The sequence below is a fragment of the Anomaloglossus baeobatrachus genome, chromosome 3 (genome assembly GCF_048569485.1).
Source record: "Anomaloglossus baeobatrachus isolate aAnoBae1 chromosome 3, aAnoBae1.hap1, whole genome shotgun sequence".
Taxonomy (NCBI): domain Eukaryota; kingdom Metazoa; phylum Chordata; class Amphibia; order Anura; family Aromobatidae; genus Anomaloglossus; species Anomaloglossus baeobatrachus.
In genome coordinates this window covers 219,135,562-219,161,958 of record NC_134355.1, presented here as the reverse complement: position 1 = coordinate 219,161,958, position 26,397 = coordinate 219,135,562, and the positions used below count along the sequence as shown (strand labels likewise).

The 26,397-nt window shown below is 45.9% G+C and overlaps 1 protein-coding gene across 9 annotated transcripts in view; it reads left to right on the top strand.

Moving 5' to 3' along the window:
* CEP170 (centrosomal protein 170) overlaps positions 1-26,397 on the top strand; it is a 974,470-nt gene that overhangs the window by 924,077 nt on the left and 23,996 nt on the right. For all 9 annotated transcript variants that reach the window (XM_075339727.1, XM_075339731.1, XM_075339735.1 and 6 more), the window contains 2 exons: positions 6,837-6,930; positions 15,685-15,736. In XM_075339727.1, the coding sequence (XP_075195842.1) occupies positions 6,837-6,930; positions 15,685-15,736 (146 nt within the window). The remainder of the gene's footprint in view (positions 1-6,836; positions 6,931-15,684; positions 15,737-26,397) is intronic.

Genomic DNA, 26,397 nt, shown 5'->3' with positions numbered 1-26,397 from the left:
GTTATTATAATTGTATTCTGTTTTTACCCCTTTTTCACAGTTCCGGTTAAAAATAAACGGTGGTGGTCGGACAGCTCGCGGACGGTCTGTATTAAACCAAGGGGGAATGTGATGCCCTGGCAAAACCAGGTAGTCACACAGATAGGCCCCCGCATAACAACGGTCCCACACAGGGTTAAATCAGCCTACAAAATCCTAGTCACCCCCTCAGGGAAGGACAGGCACACGAGTGGGCGGGACCAGGTGGAAGGAAAACACCCACCTAGGGGTCTGGAGAGCCCGGGGCAGGAAAACAGTCAGATAAGGTTCAAGTTGAGAGGAGTGTGGAGGAGAAGCTGACAGGTTTCAGGGTCGGAGCCCTGACACATTGGCTAGGTGGCAGGCAGTGGTCACCGCCAGCAGGAGACGGGAAGATGGCTCGGCAGATCCAAAGTGGACCGGGGCAGGGTTGTAGCCCGCCGTTACCGACACCGGAGAACCGACTCGGAAACTGTGCACACAAGGGGGTACTCGGACCCTGAAGCCAGGATCGGCACCGTCGGCCTAGTTAATTAACCGATTGAGGGCAGGATTCTAGGTCCTGTCCCAACCTAAGTCCCGAAAAGTAGACAACCACCCACAGAGAGGGATAGGGCATGCGCCAGGGCCCGGTAGATCCCACGGGTCCGCGTCTGACGGGCACGGCTCCCAACCAAAGGACCGGGAGCGGACTCCTGCGTTACACACCGGAAGTCTACATAAGAAAACACAAAGTGCAGAGGAAAGGGGCATTGACCACCAGCCTGGGTGTGGGATCAGATACACCCGTCTGCGGCAACCGGCCACCATCACCTTGGTTTACCAAAGGACTTGTGTGCTTTATTCAACTGTGAGTAACATTCCCGGCCTGACCGGGTGCGCCGGCCCCTGCCGTTACCATCCCCTGTTCAGAGACATTGGGCCCCGGGCATCCATCCCTGTCCACGGATCGGTTAACATCCAGCTTCCAGCCAATCGCCCCCGGGAGCCCCACAGCAGTAGTGGTGGTTCTACATCTCACCACATACCGTGGGTGTCGTCACAGACAGTTTTCCACAACACCGTACAAATACATCTCCCCTTTTATTCGAAGTGTCCGCGTGACCCCCAGTCCAGTAGAGTCCCTCGAGCCATACCGCAGATTCGGATCCGAGCAGCACGGCTGCTGGCGTGGGGGCGGCACAGATGACTAAATATCAATCCTTGTCTTGTAGGTGTTGATTGCAAATGCACATGAAATGTGTAATATGGAACCAGTCATGTTTTCTCTCTGGTGTGCTTTTTTAGAAAGATAAAGTTGAAGGTGGCAGCTGGGACAGTGAAGCTGTCCAAATGATGTCTCAGGTAGAGAGAATCTCTTGAGGCAGTTGCCTGTGGCAACTGAGACAGAGATACTGTCTGAGTGTAATCAGCTGGAAATTGAAGTAGTCTGCTGCTGACTAGAATTGAGGGATGTTCGAAGTTCACCAATTTCATGTTCGAGTGATTTTGGGGGGTGCTCGAGATCGAACGCGAACTCGAGCTTTTTGCTAAAAGCTTGATAGCTCGAGTTACGTTCAAGAACAGTTCGATCAGCAAAAAGCCTATCTATTTACTAGCTGGCTTTTCACTGTAATAGTGTGAGTCACTCTGACTCACACTATTATCAAATTTCAGCGTATAGTGGGCGGGGGGGATGCGGTTTAGATCTGTGCTGCTGTGAGAATGCCGATTGCCTTTTTTTTTTTTTCTTTTCCCCTAAGCGCGCGTGCAGTGGGGCAGGCCAGGATGTCAGCCAATCACAGACACACACACAGCTAAATGTACTTTTTGCCAGACAAGCAAGGGCATTTGTCATAGGCTGTCCATGTCACATGTCCTTGCCTTATAAATACGGCCATTTTCCCTCATGCCGCCATTATCTGCCTTGTGTGTGTTGGTGACAGTCACCGCTCACGCTGCTGCCGCCGCTCCTGCTGTGTACGCTATACACACAGCTCTGTACAGATTAGGGACTGCATTTTTTTTCAGCCCTTTTCAGGGCTGATTTCCAGGTGCTCAGAGCCATAGCTGACAGGCAGGTCCGTGGAAATGCTGTATACAGCTTTAGATAACAGCGTCTGTGTACCTCAGCTCAGGGAATTCCTTGCTGCATTTCATCATTAGGAGGGATAGAAAATGAAGCTTCCTTTACTGTCCTGGTACCCACAGAACTCGGCCACTGTACCCACTTGCCCCCATTGGCCACGCTATTTTTATAGCAAACAGTGCTGAAACTTAGTGGCATCCAAACAGTGTCTGCTATCCTAAATTTGTGTCCCACTGGTGCCAAGCAAGTTCCACCACCTCTGCATGCTAGCCTTCTGCACATTTTGCTACGCTATTTTTATAGCAAACAGTGCTGAAACTTAGTGGCATCCAAACAGTGTCTGCTATACTAAATTTGTGTCCCACTGGTGCTAAGCAAGTTCCACCACCTCTGCATGCTAGCCTTCTGCACATTTTGCCACGCTATTTTTATAGCAAACAGTGCTGAAACTTAGTGGCATCCAAACAGTGTCTGCTATACTAAATTTAGTGTCCCACTGGTGCAAAGCAAGTTCCACCACCTCTGCATGCTAGCCTCATGGACATTTTGCTACGCTATTTTTATAGCAAACAGTGCTGCTAGTTTTAGGGCCATAGTTGCATTGTCAGGGATAGTCAGTGTTGGTTCTTCAGCTGTCAATAAAGCTAGACCACCTCTGCAATCTACACCACCTCTCAATTTTTGCTACCACATTTTAATTGTCCAATCTTGTCGCTAACAAACTGAGTGGCAAAAGGACAGATGCTGGTGGAAAGGGGAACAGGCGTGTTGGAAAAGGAAAAAAAGTTTGTGTCCGTGGGGAAGGTGGGAAAGGTATATTAACATTTGCTGAAGATAGGCCATCTTCCAGCAAAAGTAAGATGTCTACTACTTTCTGTGGACAATTCGATGTGCTCCCTTTTTTACGGAACAAAACAACTGTAACAAAGGTAGATGATGCACAAAAAAAGAACATGCTTGAATGGATCGCAAGTGCTCCAACAAGTGCCCTCTCCTCCACCTCAACGTCAACATCCAAAAACCAACAGTCCTCTTAGTTGTCATCCCAATCACACTTGCTTTCTCCCAGCTCTCAAGTATCCACCCACCCTGCACAGTATGGTGTAACAGAGATGACTGAGTCTGCAGAGCTGTTCAGTCACATTATAGCCTGGGAATCAGAGGTCTGCTCCCAAGCTACAGTGAGTACAGACCAGAAAATGGTCTGCAGTGATGCCCAGAAGCTTTGTGAGTCAGATTCAGGCCCTGATGACCACGTTTCTGAGCATAATGTAGACCCTTATTTCCAAACTGTAACACCTGTTGGTGGAGACAATGAGGAACATACTGATGACGATGAGACGCAGATACCAGATTGGGATGACAACTTAACTATTCAGTCAGGGCAGGAAGAGGTTAGGTCAGAGGGCGAGGGGAGTGCAAACACAACACTTGATGATGAAGTGCTAGATCCCACATACTGTCAGCCCTCAGTCGGGCACTCGAGGTCACCAGAGGCGGTGGAGGAGGATGCAACTGACGACGAAGTTACCTTGCGCCTTCCTGGACAGAGTCGGAGTACTGGAAGCACGTCTACAAGTGCATCCTCAGCCACCACTCTGCCTCTGAGCACTAGTCGGGGTGGCTCTGCAGGTCGCATGGCCTCTAAGCCTTGCCTAGCCTGGTCCTTTTTTGACCTTGCAAAGGATCTCCCAAATCATGTGATCTGTAAAATTTGTGGGCAATCTATAAGTAGAGGCCAAAACCTCACCAGTTTGACAACTTCTTCCATGAATCGTCACATGAATAACAAGCATAAGTCCCAGTGGGAAGCTCACCATGCTGCAATGTGGGCTAGCGGAGCGGGCCACCCACCGCCTCCCCCTTCCAGTGCTTGCGCGCGCTCTTCATCTTTTATGACTGTGGGGACAGCTGTCAGACCTGTTCTTCCACGCAGACCTTCCAACACTTTAACCACAACAGGCAGTTTGCTTGGTAGGTTGTCAATTGTTTTGGAAGGGGAAACAAGTGCTGGTGTACAGCTCTCTCAGACATCGAGAGCACCAACTTTGGATGAAGGCAACATCATGTCACCGTCTGCATTTTTCTCACAGACCTCCAGTTTTGCAGGGACACCCTACTCACCACCGTCTCCACTCAGCAGCCAGATCTCTGTTCCTCAGATGTGGACACATAAAAGGCCATTTCCTCCGAGCCATGACAAAGCTAAGAGGTTGACTTTATCCCTCTGTAAGCTCTTGGCTACGGAAATGCTGCCTTTCTTCCTGGTGGACACAGAGGATTTTCGAGACCTTATGTCCGTCGCAGTGCCCCAGTACCAGATGCCTAGTCGCCACTACTTCTCCAAGAAAGGTGTGCCTACGCTACACCAGCATGTCGCACACAACATCACCGCTTCCTTGAGAAACTCTGTGTGTGACCGGGTGCATTTCACCACCGATACTTGGACAAGTAAGCATGGACAGGGGCATTACATGTCGCTGACTGGGCACTGGGTAACTATGGAGATAGATGGAGAAGGGTCTGCTGAACAAGTCTTGCCGTCCCCACGACTTGTGCGGCAATCCGAGCCACCAGAGACAAGAAGTCTGACACATAGTCAACGGCTGGAGAGGATGATACAGGAGTATCTCCAAATGAACATCGATGCCATGACTTTGCAACTGGAGCCTTGCTCATTTTGGGCTTCAAATCTTGAAAAATGGCCTGAGCTCGCCACTTACGCCTTGGTGATCTTGTCGTGTCCCGCAGCCAGCGTTGTCTCTGAACGTGTCTTCAGTGCTGCTGGGTGTGTGATGACAGATAAGCGCACGCGTCTGCTGTCCAGTGACAATGTGGACAGACTAACGTTCATCAAGATGAACAAGTCATGGATCCGCAAGGACTTTACTACCCATGTGTCATCCTGGGGAGAGTAAAGGCTCGTGGATTTGGAATGTGCTTGATGCTAATGTACCTGTCAAGTTTGCAACTGGGGCACAAGTGCTGCCACTGAAGTGGTGTCTGTGGGGCCCAATTTTTGGAAAAAAGGGAGACTCCGCTTGGAGTCCCCTTGCTGTGTTTTTAAAAATGATCCAAGATGAACAAATTATGGATCAGCAAGGACTTTGCTTCCTACCCTGGCGTCATCCTGGGGACAGTTAAGGCTGGCGTAATTTTGAATGGGCTTGATGCAAATGTACCTGTGAAGTGTACAACTGGGGCACAAGTGCTGCCACTGAAGTGGTGTCTGTGGGGCCCAATTTTTGGAAAAAAGGGAGACTCCGCTTGGAGTCCCCTTGCTGTGTTTTTAAAAATGATCCAAGATGAACAAATCATGGATCAGCAAGGACTTTGCTTCCTACCCTGGTGTCATCCTCGGGACAGTTAAGGCTGGCGTATTTTTGAATGTGCTTGATGCAAATATACCTGTGAAGTGTACAATTGGGGCACAAGTGCTGCCACTGAAGTGGTTTCTGTGGGGCCCAATTTTTGGAAAAAAGGGAGACTCCGCTTGGAGTCCCATTGCTGTGTTTTACATGATTTTAGAAGGGCATGCCATGCCTATATCTGTGTCTCCTCCTCTTTTTTCTCGTCCAGCTGTTGTGTTTTTGCATGAGTATTTGTCCTTGTTACTTTCCCATGTGTTTGTGTTATCTTGTGAGGTTTTTGTCACCTTTTGGACACCTTTGAAGGTGTTTTCTATGTGTTTTTATGTGTTTGTGATTGCCTCCCATTGTTTTCTATGGGGTTTGAGAGGTTCGTCGAAAGGCTCGCCGAACCGAACTCGAACGAGGCCTCCGTTCGACGAACCGAGCCGAACTCGAGCCTCTAGAGGTTCGCTCATCTCTACTGCTGACCAAAGAAAAAGTCTGTAAAAGTGAATCTGTCAGCAGGTCTTTATCTCATCTGACAGCATCATAATGTAGGCAAGGAGATTCCGATTCAAACGGTGTGTCATGTAGATTACTGGGTGCAGCTGTTCTCATACAATGAGAGATTTGAGTTTTAAGCATGTAGCTGAGTTGGTAGAGCTGTCCCACCCACAGCAGGCTCTCATTAGAGATTGTGCGTTGACTGTGAGATGTCAATCACAGCAGGAGGCATGGCGGACTCCCTTGCATGTGCCAGCTAGACTTAGCAATGTTAACCACAGGGTAATAAAGCAATTAAAGTATAGCTCACAGACCGATAAGAGAGGCATCGTTGCATTTATTTTCTGCCCCTACAGCATGCTGTTCTCTGCTTACATAGCAAACACCTGCTGATAGATTCCCTTTAATATTGGACAGTCAGTCCTGTTTCTGCTGTGTCATCTTACCTGCTTCTTGCAGACAGCAGGCACATAGACCCCTCGATGATTGCGGACAGTGTATGAGGCAGCCGCTGCTGTCACGCTTTGCTTCAGTTTATTGCTTTGCACAGCAGCAACATATATACGGTGTATGTTTGTGTGTATACATACACACATACCTATACAAATGCATGCACAACTGGAATAGTTTGTAGAGCATTCAATTCACATTCATAAATGAAATGCTGGACAAAAGAAGACACATAAATAACCCTAGAACTACGTACGTTTAACTATCCTGCTGCTTCCTTACAATACATTTATACATCTTTGTTCAATTATAACCTTAATATCTATCTACTCTAATGTTTATATAAAATATTTTTGTTTTTGTTTTTTTTGCAAACCGCTTGCAGAGGGTCACACTGATTAAAGCATCCTTAAGCTAATTACATGTATTTTATTCTTCCATTTCAGACTTTTATTTAAAGACAAAGAAAGGAATTGGGATGAGATAGAGAAAAAACTAAGATCAGAGAGTGAAGTGCCGCTATTAAAAACTTCATGCGCGGTATGTATTTCTGTGTAATTATTGACCCATAGTTATATCAGGCTATGGTCACTGTATTCTTTCTTTTTCAGGGTCCAGCATTTCCCAATATTGCCAAAGCTCTTAACCTCGGTGACAAATGTATAGATGGTCTGGTTAGAGATGTGTTACCTATGACTGAGCCCAGCTTGATTCAGATCAGATGGATGTGTGTCTGCGGCTACGCATCCAGCTGAAATACATCGCAGTACTGTCAGGTCACTGAACTGCAGTGTGCCGGCCGCCGATTATGGCCGTGAATATTCATTGCTCCCCACGCCTACAATCCTGGGCACGGGGAGCAGAGAAGACGCTGACAGCTGCCGCTGTTGTAAGTGGCCGCGCATGACACTGACGTCATGCGCTGCGCCGCTTACACACTGGTCAGTTGCCGGCATGCCAGCGTCACAGAAGGACGCTGAGGGAGTGAAGGGAAGGTGAGTACAATCGTTTATAATTATTTTTTGCGGCACGGTGGGGGGCTGTATATCAGGATGGGGGTCGAGGGGTATATAGCCACCAGGATGAGGTGGCTATATACCAGCATGAGGTGACTACTATATACCAGAATGAGGTGGCTATATACCAGGATGAGGTGGCTATATACCAGGATGAGGTGACTACGATATACCAGGATGAGGTGGCTATATACAAGGATGAGGTGGCTATATACAAGGATGAGGTGACTATATACAAGGATGAGGTGGCTATATACAAGGATAAGGTGGCTACATACAAGGATGAGGTGGCTATATACAAGGATGAGGTGGCTATATTATAAACCACAATCTCAATGTAAGAGGTAGTAATTAATCCAAAAAACCACCTGATTCAACACCTCTTATAAAAATACACTTTATTCAATATTACTAAAATCAGAACACTTGGGATGTTCTCTCTTTCTACTCTAAAAATCACATACAGGATAAGGACAGTTGTGCATGTGCCAAACAGTGTTCAACCCACGCCAGGATTCAGCTCAGGACAGATGGTTTGTGAGGGAGAACAGGGTTCACAGGTTGATATCAAGGTGATGCTAAATCACATATATCCTATTTGATAACCCCTGTTGATCCTCCCGGGGTCCTCGACCTCTGTTCCTATAATAAGCTCACCCTCACTCTTTTAGCAGCTTAGGCGGGGGTGACCATCACCAGAGTGATAACATATAGTGCAGGACAGAACCACGATTAAAGCAACATAGATCATGCGTTAGTTCTCAAGGTTCCTCTAGTATAAATATAGATATGTTAGGTAGGAGTCAAGAGGCCCACTTAACTAATGGACCCCCTTTGACTCTCCCGACGCATTTCTCCCCCCCTAACGCAATATAGGGGATCCTCAGGGGACCAATTCTGATTCACTTCATAAATTATCACACACAGGGAACTATTCTTGATTTTTCAGCCAATCGATAAAAATTAGTCCTTATCTGATGTATGGCTTCGTTAGGGGAAGGTTTGATAGACCTCTCCGTCACTCCTGACTAGTCCCTGTGCTAGGATGTCATCAAGCCTCTTAACACGTAGCGGTGGTTTTGGGTTTGTCTGGACGGACGGGCTTATGTCCACTCACAAAACTAGCATTCAAGGCTGAGAGTCCTGTCAAGGGAGTAAAGCAACATACACGGAACAAATCTGCAGTTATGCTAGTGTGTCTGTGCATCCCTTCATTGACCTGGATAAAGTCTGGCCACAACCAGTCCCTGTAAGGAAAACCATATGCAGAGGAAGAAGAAATAGCTCCCTGTCCTACGAATTTGTCAGGCAGACCCTTTTGTAATTGGATCACTTGTATTCCCGGGTAGCAAGCTCCACCAGCAAGGACTGTCAGTCCCGAGTATCTGCTACTCTATGACGCTGGGAGCTCACAGCCGATTCCTCCAGGGTATAGTGTGGTCAGATCGTGGCCATCATCCAGACTCAAAAGTCCAGACTCTAAGTCTGGATGATGGCCACGATCTGACCACACTATACCCTGGAGGAATCGGCTGTGAGCTCCCAGCGTCATAGAGTAGCAGATACTCGGGACTGACAGTCCTTGCTGGTGGAGCTCGCTACCCGGGAATACAAGTGATCCAATTACAAAAGGGTCTGCCTTACAAATTCGTAGGACAGGGAGCTATTTCTTCTTCCTCTGCATATCGTTTTCCTTACAGGGACTGGTTGTGGCCAGACTTTATCCAGGTCAATGAAGGGATGCACAGACACACTAGCATAACTGCAGATTTGTTCCGTGTATGTTGCTTTACTCCCTTGACAGGACTCTCAGCCTTGAATGCTAGTTTTGTGAGTGGACATAAGCCCGTCCGTCCAGACAAACCCAAAACCACCGCTACGTGTTAAGAGGCTTGATGACATCCTAGCACAGGGACTAGTCAGGAGTGACGGAGAGGTCTATCAGACCTTCCCCTAACGAAGCCATACATCAGATAAGGACTAATTTTTATCGATTGGCTGAAAAATCAAGAATAGTTCCCTGTGTGTGATAATTTATGAAGTGAATCAGAATTGGTCCCCTGAGGATCCCCTATATTGCGTTAGGGGGGGAGAAACGCGTCGGGAGAGTCAAAGGGGGTCCATTAGTTAAGTGGGCCTCTTGACTCCTACCTAACATATCTATATTTATACTAGAGGAACCTTGAGAACTAACGCATGATCTATGTTGCTTTAATCGTGGTTCTGTCCTGCACTATATGTTATCACTCTGGTGATGGTCACCCCCGCCTAAGCTGCTAAAAGAGTGAGGGTGAGCTTATTATAGGAACAGAGGTCGAGGACCCCGGGAGGATCAACAGGGGTTATCAAATAGGATATATGTGATTTAGCATCACCTTGATATCAACCTGTGAACCCTGTTCTCCCTCACAAACCATCTGTCCTGAGCTGAATCCTGGCGTGGGTTGAACACTGTTTGGCACATGCACAACTGTCCTTATCCTGTATGTGATTTTTAGAGTAGAAAGAGAGAACATCCCAAGTGTTCTGATTTTAGTAATATTGAATAAAGTGTATTTTTATAAGAGGTGTTGAATCAGGTGGGTTTTTTTGAGGTGGCTATATACAAGGATGAGGTGGCAATATACCAGGATCGATGGCTGTATACCAGGATCGGTGGCTATTTACCAGGATGAGGGGACTATACCAGGATGAGGTGGCTATATACCAGGATGAGTTGACTACGATATACCAGGATGAGGTGGCTATATACAAGGATGAGGTGGCTATATACAAGGATGAGGTGGCTATATACAAGGATGAAGTGGCTATATACAAGGATAAGGTGGCTATATACAAGGATGAGGTGACTATATACAAGGATGAGGTGGCTACATACAAGGATGAGGTGGCTATATACAAGGATGAGGTGGCTATATACAAGGATGAGGTGGCTATATACAAGAATGAGGTGGCTATATACAAGGATGAAGTGGCTATATACAAGGATGAGGTGGCTATATACAAGAATGAGGTGGCTATATACAAGAATGAGGTGGTTATATACCAGGATGAGGGGACTATATACAAGGATGAGGTGACTATACCAGGATGAGGTGGCTATATACCAGGATGAGTTGACTACGATATACCAGGATGAGGTGGCTATATACAAGGATGAGGTGGCTATATACAAGGATGAGGTGGCTATATACAAGGATGAAGTGGCTATATACAAGGATAAGGTGGCTATATACAAGGATGAGGTGACTATATACAAGGATGAGGTGGCTACATACAAGGATGAGGTGGCTATATACAAGGATGAGGTGGCTATATACAAGGATGAGGTGGCTATATACAAGGATGAAGTGGCTATATACAAGGATGAGGTGGCTATATACAAGAATGAGGTGGCTATATACAAGGATGAGGTGGTTATATACCAGGATGAGGGGACTATATACAAGGATGAGGTGACTATACCAGGATGAGGTGGCTATATACCAGGATGAGTTGACTACTATATACCAGGATCTGGTGGCTATATACCAGGATGAGGTGACTATATACCAGGATGAGGTAACTATATACCAGGATGAGGTAGCTATATACAAGGATGAGGTAACTATATACAAAGATGAGGTGGCTATACACAAGGATGAGGTGGCTATATACCAGGATGAGGTGACTACTATATATCAGGATGAGGTGGCTATATACCAGGATGAGGTGACTACGATATACCAGGATGAGGTGACTACGATATACCAGGATGAGGTGGTTATATACAAGGATGAGGTGGCTATATACAAGGATGAGGTGGCTATATATCAGGATGAGTTGACTACTATATACCAGGATCTGGTGGCTATACACCAGGATAAGGTGGCTATATACAAGGATGAGGTGGCTATATACCAGGATGAGTTGACTACTATATACCAGGATCTGATGGCTATATACAAGGATGAGGTAGCTATATACATGGATGAGGTAACTATATACAAGGATGAAGTGGTTATACACAAAGATGAGGCGACTACTATATACAGGATGAGGTGACTATATAGTGCCTTGCAAAAGTATTCAGCTCCCTTGAATTTTTCAACCTTTTCCCACATTTCAGGCTTCAAGCATAAAGATAAAAATTGTTTTGTTATTGTGAAGAATCAACAAGTGTTACACAATTGTGAAGTTGAATGAAATGTATTGCTTATTTTAAACTTTTTAAAAAAAAAATAACTGAAAATTGGGGCGTGCAATATTATTCGTCTCCTTTATTTTCAGTGCAGCAAACTCACTCCAGAAGTTCATTGAGGATCTCTGAATGATCCAATGTTGTCCTAAATGACTGATGATGATAAATATAACCCACCTGTGTGTAATCAAGTCTCTGTATAAATGCACTTGCTCTGTGATAGTCTTAGTGTTCTGTTTAAAACGCAGATAGCTTCATGAAAATAAAGGAACACAACAGGCAGGTCCGTGATACTGTTCTGGAGAAGTTTAACCCCTTAACGACCCATGACGTACTGGGTACATCATGGATCGTGTGCCGTTAATCCCCGCCCCCTGCCGTGGGTAGGTGGCGGCGATCCGCGCACATATCAGCTGTTTTCAACAGCTGACATGTGTGCCTGCTAGCCGCGGGTGGAATCGCTTCCACCCGCGGCCATTAACCCCTTACATTTCGCTGCCAAAATCTGGCAGCGATATGTATATGGGCGCCGCCATGACAGTTACTTATCCCGCCCCCACCGGAAGTCACGTGACATGATCACATGACTTCCGGTGGTTGCCATCGTAGCACAGGGTCTTGTGATGACGCCTGCAGCTACGAAGTTTCACTTTCGTTTTCACCCGACTCGGAGCAGGGTGAAACAGGAAGTGACTGTATCTGCTGTTTACAGCTGTATAGCTGTGATCAGCAGATAGATAAGAGCGATCGGATTGCTGATCGCTGTAGCCTCCTAGGAGGACTAGTAAAATTTAAAAAAAAAAAGTAAAAAAAAAAAGTTTTAAAAAATAAAAAAACCTAAAAGTTCAAATCACCCCCCTTTCACCCCATTGAAAATTAAAGGGTTAAAAAAATAAAAAATATACACATATTTGGTATCGCCGCATTCAGAAATGCCCGATCTATCAAAATATAAAATCAATTAATCTGATCAGTAAATGACGTAGCGGCAAAAAAATTCCAAACGCCAAAATTACGTTTTTTGGTCGCCGCAAATTTTGCGCAAAATGCAATAACAGGCGATCAAAACAGCATCTGCGCAAAAATGGTACCGTTAGAAACATCAGGTCGAGACGCAAAAAATAAGCCGTCACTGAGCCTCAGATCCCGAAAAATGAGAACGCTACGAGTTTTGGAAAATGGCGCAAAACGTGCGCCACTTTTTTTGGACAAGCTTGTGAATTTTTTTTAACCCTTTAGATACAAGTAAACCTATACATGTTTGGTGTCTACATACTCGCACTGACCTCAGGCATCACATAGATACATCAGTTTTACCATATAATGAACACAGTGAATAAAATATCCCAAAAACTATTGTACAATCGCACTTTTTTTGCAATTTTTTCGCACTTGGAATTTTTTTGCCGTTTTCCAGTACACTATATGGTAAAACTTATGGTTTCATTTAAAAGTACAACTCGTCCCGCAAAAAACAAGCCCTTATATGGCAAGATTGATGGAAAAATAAAAAAGTTACGGCTCTCGGAAGAAGGGGATCAAAAAACAAAAACGCAAAAACGGAAAGTGCCCAGGGGCTGAAGGGGTTAAAGCCGGATTTGGTTACAAAAAGACTTCCAAAACTTTAAACATCCCAAGGAGCACTGTGCAAGTGATCATATTGAAACGGAAGGAGTATTATACCACAGTAAATCTACCAAGACCCGGCCGTCCATCCAAACTTTCATCTCTAACAAGAAGACTGATCAGAGATGCAGGCAAGAGGCCCATGATCACTCTGGATGAACTGCAGAGATCTACAGCTGAGGTGGGAGAGTCTGTCCATAGGACAACAATCAGTCGTACACTGCACAAATCTGGCCTTTATAGAAGAGTGGCAAGGAGAAAGCCATTTCTCAAAGATATCCATAAAAAGTGTTGTTTAAAGTTTGCCACAAGCCAACTGGGAGACACACCAAACATGTGGAAGAAGGTGCTCTGGTCAAATGACACCAAAATCAAACTATTTGGACACAATGCCAAACGATATGTTTGGCGTAAAAGCAACACAGCTCATCACCCTGAACACACAATCCCCACTGTCAAACGTGGTGGCAGCATCATGGTTTGGGCCTGCTTTTCTTCAGCAGGGACAGGGAAGATAGTTAAAATTGATGGGAAGATGGATGGAGCCAAATACAGGACCATTCTTGAAGAAAACCTGTTGGAGTCTGAAAAAGACCTGAGACTGGGACGGAGATTTGTCTTCCAACAAGACAATGATCCCAAACATAAAGCAAAATCTACAATGGAATGATTCACAAATAAACGTATCCAGGTTCCAGGTGTTAGAATGGCCAAGTCAAAGTCTAGACCTGAATCCAATCGAGAATCTGTGGAAAGAGCTAAAAACTGTTGTTCACAAATGCTCTCCATCCAACCTCACTGAGCTCAAGCTGTTTGCAAAGGAAGAATGGGCAAGAATATCAGTCTCTCGATGTGCTAAACTGATAGACAATACCCCAAGTGACTTGCAGCTGTAAATCGCAGCAAAAAGTGGTGCTACAAAGTATTAACTTAAAGGGGATGAATAATATTGCACACCACACTTTAGTTACTTTTTTTTTTTTTAAAAAAAACAGTTTAAAATAAGCAATGAATTTCGTTTAACTTCACAATTGTGTCCCATTTGTTGTTGATTCTTCACCAAAACATTAAAATTGTTATCTTTATGTTTGAAGCCTGAAATGTGGGAAAAGGTTGAAAAATTCTAGGGAGCTGAATACTTTTGCAAGGCACTGCATACCAGGATGAGATGATTATATACCAGGATGAGGGAGTTATATTTAAGGATGGGGCACTATATACTAGGACGGGGGAGGGGCTTTATACCAGGATGGGGGCTATATATCAGGATGGGGACATGCTTGGGACATATACTAGGATGGGGCTATATACCAGGATGGGGACATGATGGGGTCATATAAACCATGATGGGAACATATATATACCAGGATGGGGCCATATATACCAGGATGGGGTCATATATACTAGGATGGGGCCATACATACCAGGATATAGCCATAATCGGGGTCATACATCAGGATGGGGCTATGATGGAGACATATTTACCAGGATGGGAGACATATTTACCAGGAAATGGCCCAGGATGGGAAATATTAGTACAGGATGAGGGACATTACTACACAAGGGGGGGCAACTTTTATGTCACAATGGCCCATACATCTGACGAACATATGAGGGGGGGCCCAGGCTGAAACTTTGCACCAGGGCCCATCAGATTCTAGTTACGCCACTGCTTACCACATTACCATGTAATGGTATAGTAGTTGTATTCTTTATGTGGCAGCATAGCAATAATGATCGACATGAATTTGGTCATTATCTGAATTGTAATAAGACAATCTGAGATGCACCGTAGATTCACTGCTGCATTGAGCACAGCATTTCCTAGATATCCTCGTAAGGGCGCGGTGGAGGGGAATATGTATGTTTTCGAAAAGTACGAACAATTATGTAGAGAAAACCAACCAGTGGAAGCATTATCTATAACCAGACAGCAGCCATCCTTACCAAATAACATAAAAGCTGCCAGTTGCTGAAAACATGCTGGAGTGACATTAATTCAGGCAGAATAGTGATTGGAGGTTGCTGCAGCACAGTTACACCAGGAGTCTTTTAAAGATGGCTAATTTACTTGCTTAATTTAGAGGCAACACCTCTTTTCAGACAAAAATAACAAATGGAAAATTGCGACCTACGATCTACCTTTATAAGCAAATGGTTAACACACAACATAAACATACTGTATCTTCTGTTATATTAGGAGTAGACATTAACTGACCTTTTGGCCCAAGGACTAAAACATATTTTGAAACTTTGCTTAATAAGCTACTTCCTCCTACGTTGCTTAGCATACATCTGATTTACCCCAAAACGATGCTATTGATGTAATATCACCAGATGCAACTAATGTAAATATGTGAAAATGAACTAAACAGGTTTAAAACATATACACTTTCACACCAAATTCCATGAATCACCCAATTGTGATACTTGTATATAATATTCAATCATTTGTTTTGTTTTTCTGCACAGGAAATTTTATCAATACTGCAAGAACTGAAGCGAATAGAAAAACAGTTACAAGGTATTTAAGTTAATATTTAGTCAATTCAAATGTGTTACTATCCTGAATGCCTTGTTCTTACATCTCCTGATTGAAAAAGGGGAAGTGAACAGATGTGTTGTCACTGCTGTTAACGGGGTTGTCCAGGTGTTTCACAAAAGTCTGCAGCCACTCTGTGTAACTGCAGACTTCTGAATCTTCACAACGCACGCAGAGTGCTATAAGGATCATGTTTTGCTAGCAGTGAGACCGATCGGTCACGGGAACGCAAGTATGTGAGATGCATAATTCCGTTCATATTGTAACTAGACGTGCATGGCCTCGCTCAATATGAGTATACTGAGAAGTGTTGAGCGATGTTCGATTCGAACCGTTCGCCAATTTCAAATTCGAGTGATTTTGGGCGGTGTTCGAGTCGTTCGACGAACTCGACGATTTGCTTCAAGTTCGGCTGTTCGAGTTACCGTTCGATAACGATTCGATCACCAAAAGCGTAGCTAGTTATTAGCTGGCTTTTCACTGTAATAGTGTCAGTCACTGTTAATAATGATATTATTGCAAATCAGCATATAGTGTGCTGGGGGGATGGGGTTTAGATCAGTGCTGCTGAGGCCTGAAAGAATGGCCATTTTTTTTTCCCCTAACCGCGCGTACAGAGGGACGGGCCAGGCTGTCATCCAATCACAGAGACACACACAGCAAAGTGGATTTTTGCCAGACAAGCAAGGGCATGTGTCATAGGCTGTGCATGTCACATGTCCTTGCCCTATAAGACACGTAAATTTTACCCTTTGCCGCCATTATCTCTCTGCTGCGGGTGTGTGACAGTCACCGCTCCCGCTGCTGCTGCTGTGTGCGCTATAGATTTATACAGTGCAATCTACACATCGGTTTAGGGATTAGGGACTACTTGTAATTTCAGCCCTTTTCAGGGCTACGTTACAGCCGTTCATAGCCATTTTTGCTAGGCAGGTCTGTGCCAGCGCTGTGCAGGGGTTTATCATAGCGTCTGGCTAAATCAGCTCAGGCAATTCCTTTGCTATGCAATTTTAATTGCAAAACGTGGTGGCACTTTTAGGGCCATAGTTTAATTTCCTGGGATAGTCAGTGTTGGTTCTTCAGCTGTCAATAAAGCTAGACCACCTCTGCATTGTACCCCACCTCTCCATCTTTGCTACGCAATTTTAATTGCAAAAAGGGCTGCCAGTTTTAGGGCCATAGTTTCATTGTCTGGGATATTACGTGAGGGTTCCCCTGCTGACAATTTTGCTTTACCACCTCTGCATTGTACACCACCTGTCCATTTCTGGTACGCAATTTTAAACTGCAGGTAGTCCAGCCAATCGGTGAGAAAGGTGCAGGCGTACATATAGTGTTGCCTTCATCCAAAGGTGGAGCTCTCGATGTCTAATACAGCTCAACACCAGCAGCTGTTTCCACTTCTAAAACAACTGGCGACCTACCAATCACACTGCATGTTACGGTTAAAGGGGTGGAAGGTCTGCGTCCAAAAGTATGTGTGACTGCTGTTCCCACAGTCACAGAGGATGAAGAGCATGCAGATACACTTGATGGGGATGGTGGCACCACCCCACTAGGCCGCATTGTAGCACAGTGACCTTTCCACTGCGATTTATGCTTCATTTAAAGTTGTGTACAGGGTGGGCTTCACAGTATACAGCAAAACCACGCACTAGGAAAAGGACTCTAGGCAGTTGTGTTGATAAATGATTGTTTGACTGTACCAAAACAAACAATAACAACCATGCATAAAACTGAAAGAATAGAACAATCTATTCACAAGACCAAAAGCCTACACCCCTATGCTGCACCACTCGTAATGGCGATTTATACCCCCTTCTCACCAACCTTTGCCTAACCAAGGGACTGTCTTAAACAGTTGCCTACTACCTGGTAATCCCTCTGCGTAGCAGGAGTAATGTGTGTGTGTGTAAACACGACCTACAAGTGGCGCTTCACAAGAACTTACAACTTATCTACCTAAACTTATGGCCCAGTCACACTAAACAACTTACCAGCGATCCCAACAACGATACAACCTGATAGGGATCGCTGGTAAGGTGCTAGGAGGTCGCTGATGAAATGTCACACTAAGCGACGCTCCAGCGATCCCATCAGCAACCTGACTTGGCAGGGATCGCTGGAGCGTCGCTACACGTGGAAGCATGCTGTGTTTGGTAACTAAGGTAAATATCGGGTAACCAACCCGAAATTTACCTTGGTTACCAGCGCACACCGCTTAGCGCTGGCTCCCTGCACACCTAGCCACAGTACACATCGGGTTAATTACCCGATGTGTACTCTGCTACGTGTGCAGGCAGCAGGGAGCCGGCTTCTGCGGACGCTGGTAACCACGGTACACATCGGATAACCAAGAAGCCCTTCCCTTGGTTACCCGATATTTACCTTTGTTACCAGCGTCCGCCGCTCTCACACTGCCAATGCCGGCTCCCTGTTCCCTGCACACATAGCCACAGTACACATCGGGTTAATTACCCGATGTGTACTCCGGCTACGTGTGCAGAGAGCAGGGAGCCAACACTGACAGCTGAGAGCGGTGGACGCTGGTAACGAAGGTAAATATCGGGTAACCAAGGTAAGGGCTTCTTTGTTACCCGCTGTTTACCGTGGTTACCAGCATCCGCAGAAGCCGGCTCCTGCTGCCTGCACATTTAGTTGTTGCTCTGTCGCTGTCACACACAGCGATGTGTGCTTCACAGCGGGAGAGCAACAACTAAAAAATGGCCCAGGACATTCAGCAACAACCAACGACCTCACAGCAGGGGCCAGGTTGTTGCTGGATGTCACACTAAGCAACATCGCTAGCAAGTTGTGCCTCAGCAGCGATGTTGCTAGCGATTTTGCTTAGTGTGACGGTACCTATAGACAAAACCCATAAACCCCCCTGAATACCCTTGTTTGCTGAAGCCTCACAGATAAGGTAGATGATAAAAGTGGTAAAGCAAACCACACAGCTCAGCAACACAGTCCTGGTAATCTTGTAAGCAACAGTCAATGCAAACATGTGTTGCTGTCGCTCCAGAGTTTTAACTGTAACTGACAAATTGACAGAGCAGAGGCAGCAAGTCTTATTGTCTATATAGTCAGCCTTCGCAGAACAGCTATGTGTTTCGTTACCAAATCAAAGTGTTGAGCGCACACAGTCCTGGCTGGGCCCAGCCTACCGTACCCGGGTACTGTGGTGTCCAGTTTCCATAAATACAGACTTGACGATCCTCTCACGGTAATCAGTATGAGCAGCAACTGAAGAATGGCCGTCTCCGGCACAGGATGCTGCTCACAGGCGTTACGGTCCTCCGCACCAAACTCCAACACGAGTCTCTTCACAATCCACCAAAGTGTTTCCGCGGGGGCTCCTTTCTGTTCCTGTTCTGTTCCGCACACCTTTCGCTTTTCCTTCAGCTCACATACAGCACCTCCTTCGGTCTCCAAGTCCACAACCGAAGACCGTTTTGATATTGCTATAGTGACCAAACAGTCAAAGGCAGATGCAAAACAGCAGCCCCTTGTGGGTAGTCAGCAACAATGCATACAATGAACGGCAAATAAGCATCTTGCATTCACAGTGTATAAAGGTCATCAATACACCCTCACCCTATCACTTCATATCCATGTGACGGTTCATGGACGAAGAACTCAAACTAGTGATTTTTTGGCCTCTATTTAGAGATTGGTGACAAATTTTACAGATGACATGAGTTGTGTCATCCTTTGTGATGTCAACAAATCCCCAGGCTAGGCAAGGCTTACAGCCCATGCGACCTGCGCAGAGGCAGAGTTGTGGCTGGGGATTCAGTTGTTGACGTGCTTCCAGTACTTTGTCTCTGTCCAGGAAGACGCAATCTAACCTCATCGTCCCTAGCATCCTCCTCCACCTCCTCTGCTGACCTCATCGACTGGCTGACTGTGGGTTGACAGTAAGTTGGGTCTCCAACCTCATCATCACCCTGTGTGTTTTCACTCTCCTCGTCCTAACTCCTCAGAGCCAACCTCTTCCTGCCCTGACCGAATAGTAAAGTTGTCGTTCCAATCAGGTATCTGAGTCTCATCAGCATGTTCCCCATTGTCTCCACCAAGAGAATTTACAGTTTGGGAATGAGGGTCGACATTATGCTCAGAACCTTCTTCATTGGGGCCTGGATCCGACTCACAAAGTTTCTGGGCATCAGTGCAGATCATTTCCTTGTCTGGACTCACTGCAGCTTTTGAGCAGACCTCTGATTCCCAGGCTATAGTGTGACTGAACAGCTCTGCAGACTCAACCATCTCTGTTACCTCATACTCAGCAGGGCAGGTGGAAACTTGAGAGCTGGTAGGAAGCAAGTGCGATTGGGTTTACACCACAGAGAAATGGAGTATTTGGGATATTGAAGTTGAGGTGGAGGAGAGGCCACTTGATGGAGCACTTGAGATCCATTCAAGCACCTGCTGTTTTGGTGCCTCATCTACATTTGGTAGCGATGGTCGTGTCCGTAACAAAGGGATCATATCAGATTATCCATTGGAAGAAGTAGACATTTTATTTTGACGGGAAGATGGTGTTACGAATTGGTGGCGCTGTAGCCGCAAGCAGCCAGCTGCGGTTCCAGTTGCGCCCAGGCGTCAGCTGCGATTTTTGGGCGTGCCTCGGGTCGTCCAGCTGGCTGCTTCCTCCTCCACGACTAAGTGTGGAGAGGCGGCTAGTGCACATGCGTGTGCCGATTTGCCACAGCCTAAGTGAAGTGATTTGCCTAGTGAGCATGCTCATCCTGACTGTGCCATTCCTGAGGCTAAGTCCTTAGTTCGGGCTACTGAGCATGCTCCCACACTTAGTGCGCAAAAACCTCTTTGCACAGGTACTTGGACTCCGTGCCGTGTGTAAGTCCTGTGTTGTGCCTACAGAGCATGCTGAAGCTGATAATCTGTTTTCTGAGACTGTTGTTCAGGCTACTGAGCATGCTCAGGCACTTAGTGCATCAGAGGCTAGGTCCGGTAAGGAACTCACTGGCTATGTCCGTGAGGTGGCAGTCCCTGATAGGCCAGAGGGCATCAGGTGTCCTGATGATGTGGCCACTCCGGACCGCACTGGCTCGCAGAGGCCCGCCCCTATGACTTGGCACCTCATCATTGTTCGTCAGATGATGACTGGTGAGATATTTGGGGCGTGGCTGCCATGAGGTCATCAGTGAAGTGGTGGTTCCGGATAGTCCGTTGGTTATGTCACTGATGACGTGGCACTCTGCTATTTGCTCCTGGAGGTGCATTCTGGTCCACCCTGGGTTGGGGCGGACCCAGGTTATCAAAGGGCTGGAGACAACAAGGAGGTGCGCAGTCTTCTATTATGCTCAGACAGAGCACACCTCCATCTGTTGAACCCATTGCAGCTTTAGGCCAGAGGTAGGCAGGTATAGGGCGTCGGTGCAGAACGCCACCACACTTGGTAACGCAGAACGGTTACAACCAGCTCCTGTCCTACCAGTTCTGCTAGTGCAGCCCAGTGGCATTAACTGGGCTGCTGCTGCTGTGCCTGCTGTCCACAGGTGTGCCCCCTACGCACACGGACAGCGTAGCCAATGGCCTCTGTGTTGTTAACAGGGAGTTCCTGGGCTGGGTGTGTGGACCCTGTGACACTAACAGGGTTCACAGTCTCCAGATCCGAGTGTTGTCTAACTCGGTTCAGGCTACGATTCGTTTCAGAGCCACCCAGCTCTGTATCCTCCGCCTAACCTTCGGGTTGCCAGCATATCCTTTTCCATCTGGGAGCACGGTGGACCCCGACTGGCAATTGGGATATATACCACCTCATCCTAATCTGCCAGTCCCCCCGTAACAGTTGGTGTTTCTTCAGCAGATGTTACTGTTGCTTTACCACCAAACCCACGAACACAAACTTATTTTCCCTTTCCAACATGCCTGTTCCCCTTTCCACCAGCATCTGGCCTTTTTCCACTCATTTTGTATATAACTAAATTTGCAACTCTGCAGGGACACCCTACTCAACGCCATCTCAGCACAGCAGCCATCCCTCGGTCCCTCAGATGTGGACAAGTAAAAGACCATTTCCTCCTAGCCATGACAAAGCGTTGAGATTCACTCTGTGCAGCACTGGTGTTTAGTGTAAAAGCCGATCTAAGATTGCGTACCAGCTTCTGCTGATACTCCTGCATACGTGCGTCCCTTTCTATGGGAGGACTTATTTCGCCAAATTGTAGCGAGGATCTAAGAGTGTGGCAACCCAGTAGTCAGCATTACTTCTAATTCTGAAAATCTGAGGGTCATTTTGTAGGTAGTGCAGCAAGAAGGTGCTCATGTGTCTTGCGCATCCAGGAGGACCAAGTCCTTGCTGTGTTGTTGGCGGCAAGGGAGAATCATGCTTCCTTTCTCTGCCCTCTCCCCCAACCTCTCACAACAGAAATGTGATCAAGGTCTCCCTCATCTGCTGAGTCTTCCATGCCCCTCGCCAGTTCGTCATCCATTTCTTCCTGGGCTCCTGCACCTTCCTCAACAGTTTGGCTGCTACCATGTGCCCTTGTTAATCCCTCTCCCCCACCGTCCCATGCCTGCCTCCTTGATGCTGCTGACCGTTTGGACCTTGTAGATCTTGTTATCCCTTCCCCATATGACTCCTCCTGTACTTCCTCCCCTTCCTCTTGTCCCACCACCTGACTCCGAATAATGTTGAGAGTGTGCTCCAACATGTAGATGACCGGAATTGTCATGCTGATAATGGCATCGTCAGCGATAAACGTCTTCGTCGACATTTCTAAACTGTGAAGAAGGGTGCATAGGTCCTTGATCTGAGACCACTCCAGCAGCGTGATCTTCCCCACCCCTGGATCTCTTTAGCCCAGGCTATACGTCATAATGTATTGAACCAGTGCTCGACGGTGCTACCACAGTCGCGGCAAAATGAGCAGAATCAAATTACTGCGTGTTGGCACATCGCATTTCAGCCGGTGAATCAGCAGGCCGAAAGACTGCTGGAGCGATGCAAGTCGTTGAGCTGCTGGGTGTGAACGGCGGAAGTGAGGACATAGTAAACATGCCCTCTGCAGAAGCCCATGTAAGCCAGGATAGTGGTTTAAAAATTGCTGGACAACCACGTTGAACATGTGAGCCATACAAGGCTTGTGTGTCACATTGCCCTGGCGAAGGGCTGCACCCTGGTTTGCAGCATTGTCACACACGGCCTTCCCTGGCTGTAGGTTGAGTGGAAACAACCATTGATGAAACTGTATCTCCATAGATGACCACAACTCCTCAGCGGTGTGACTGACATTTCGCATACATTTCAAAGTAAAGACTGCCTGATGCCGTTGAGCTCTGCTGTCAGCATAGTAAGGACATGTGCGGGAGTCCTTGTGCACCGTTACAACACGGGTGGCCTTACCAGACAGGATTTGAGCGGAGGTGGAGGACCAAGACGGGGTTGAGGAGGCAGAAGCAGTGGAGTAACTTCTACATACAGAGGAAGGATTGACACACAACTCGTAGGGACGGCAAGACTTGTACAGCAGACCCTTCTCCATCTCTCACCATAGTTACCTAGTGCCCAGTCAGCGACATGTAACGCCCCTGTCCATGGTGACTGGGCCAAGTATCTGTGGTGAATTGCACCCTGTCACACACAGAGTTTCTCAAGGAAGCGGTGATGTGGTGTGTGACATGATGGTGTAGCGCAGGCATGCCTTTCTTGGAGAAGTAGTGGCGACTGGGCATCTGCTCTTGGGGCACTGCGTTGGACATAAGGTCTCGAAAATCCTCTGTATCCACCGGGTGGAATGGCAGCATTTCTGTATCCAACAGCTTTCAGATGCTGAAAGTCAACCTCTTAGGCATGTCATGCCCTTCTAAAATCATGTAAAACACAGCAAGGGGACTCCAACCAGAGTCTCCCTTTTTTCCAAAAATTGGGCCCCAGACAACACTTAAGTGGCATCAATTGTCCCACAGATGCAAACTTAAAATGTTGATTTGCATGAAGCACTATCAAAAATCCACAAGCCTTTCGTCTCCCCAGGATGACACAGGGGTAGAAAAGTCCTTGCAGATCCATGATTTGTTCATCTTGAAATATGTTCTAAAAACTGATCAAAGGTTGTAAATAAAAAAAAAATGGTATCATTAAAAATGTTACTTTGTCCTGCAAAGAATGCGGCCCTCCAAATTTTTGCGGCCCATATATCCAGTTGCGTTTGAGACCTCCCCTTGATCTAGAGAATAATACACTAATCTTGGTAATAGTCAGTAGCGTTTGCAATGATGTAAATCAACATTTGAATGCAAGAAAAACGATTTTTTAATCCAAACCAAACCTCAGACAGCCTGTAAGTTTTACTTCTCCCAGATCCATAGAATCATTCAAAGCTCACCATGCATATAGGGAAATCTGGACTTCACACAACATTAATGCAAGTTTGTTACATAAAAATACTGAATTAATTTGCAAAAATGTCTATATATATATATATATATATATATATATATATATACAGTACAGACAAAGTTTGGACACACCTTCTCATTCAAAGAGTTTTCTTTATTTTCATGACTCTAAAAATTGTAGATTCACATTGAAGACATCAAAACTATGAATGAAAACATGTGGAATGAAATAATTAAAAAAGTATGAAACAACTGAAAATATGTCTTGTATTTTAGGTTCTTCAAAGTAGTCACCTTTTGCTTTGTTTACTGCTTTGCACACTCTTGGCATTCTCGTGATGCACTTCAAGAGGTAGTAACTGGAAATGGTTTTCCATCAGTCTTGAAGGAGTTCCCAGAGATGCTTAGCAGTTGTCCCTTTTACCTTCACTCTGCAGTCCAGCTCATCCCAAGCCATCTCGATTGGGTTCAGGTCTGGTGACTGTGGAGGCCAGGTCAGCTGGCGTAGCACCCCATCACTCTCCTTCTTAGTCAAATAGCCCTTACACAGCCTGGAGCTGTGTTTGGCGTCATTGTCCTGTTGAAAAATAAATGATGGTCCAACTAAACGCAAACCGGATGGAATAGCATGCCGCTACAAGATGCTGTGGTAGCCATGCTGGTTCAGTATGCCTTCAATTTTGAATAAATCCCCAACAGTGTCACCAGCAAAGCACCCCAACACCATCACACCTCCTCCTCCATGCTTCACGGTGTGAACCAGCCATGTAGAGTCCATCCGTTCACCTTTTCTACAAAGACATGGTGGTTGGATGCAAAGATCTCAAATTTGGACTCATCAGACCAAAGCACAGATTTCCCCTGGTCTAATGTCCATTCCTTGTGTTCTTTAGCCCAAACAAGTCTCTTCTGCTTTTTCCCTGTCCTTAGCAGTGGTTTCCTAGCAGCTATTTTACCATGAAGGCCTGCTGCACAAATTCTCCTCTTAATAGTTGTTCTAGAGATGAGAAGGTGTGTCCAAACATTTGGTCTGTAGTGTGTATGTATATATATATATATATATATACACTGTATATATAGATAGAGATATATATATATATATATAGATAGATATAGATATATATAGATGTACAGTATATAGATATATACAGGGCTTCGGAGTCTGTGTTCATTTTGGTGGAGTTGGTATAAAATGGACCGACTCCGACTCCTAAAATATATAATAAATTGGGGACAGTAGTGCAATGCAGACTGTGCTGAATATTTTTTCATAGGAATTTGGGAAAGTTATGAAATGTCCTATAAATGGATGTTCCATTCCTCATCTAAGGCTACTTTTACACACAGTGTTTTTGCTGCGTTTTTTGAGGATAAGTTTTTCAGCTGCAAAAGCAGATCAGCTATTTAAAAAACCGCATCACCAGAAAGGTGTTTGAACTCATAGATGTTTTCAATAGCAAAAGCAGATTAGAAAAACGCCACACAAACTGACTGCTCATTCTTTGTGAGGATCCGTTTTTGAGCCCAAAAACGGATTCTCACAAAACGATGTGTCTGAATGTCATAACTTGAAACCCATTGACTTTGCTGGGATGCCCAGAGTCACTGCATTTCACTGCAAAAACCGGATCCGCAAAAATGCTGTGTGTGAATGTATGTAGCCTGAGGATCTAGGCTTTGTCTTAGCTGAGATAAGTCTGTGCTGCACTTGAGCACCAGTGAAGCTCCTCCTCTACAGGCAAGGGTAAAAAAGAAAGAAGGCAGGCCTGCATTCATCTCAGAATTGCTAGAGTGAACAGGATAACAAGATTAAGGAAATTACTTCTTAAAGTATATTTAAACTTTCAATAAACTGTGCTTAAATCAATAGTCCAGTATACTGTATGTTCTCTCTGTATGCTTGATGCTTATTTCTTTTTTCTTTGAACTCATGTACTTTTGGGAGGATTGCTTCTATACAATATACAGGAAAAATACAGCAACAGGATTGATGAGGACTTAAGCTGGTGTCACACACAGCGACAACGACAACGACGTCGCTGCTACGTCACCATTTTCTGTGACGTTGCAGCGACGTCCCGTCGCTGTCGCTGTGTGTGACATCCAGCAACGACCTGGCCCCTGCTGTGAGGTCGCCGGTCGTTGCTGAATGTCCAGCTTCATTTTTTGGTCGTCACTCTCCCGCTGTGACACACACATCGCTGTGTGTGACAGCGAGAGAGCGACGAAATGAAGCGATCAGGAGCCGGCACTGGCAGCTGCGGTAAGCTGTAACC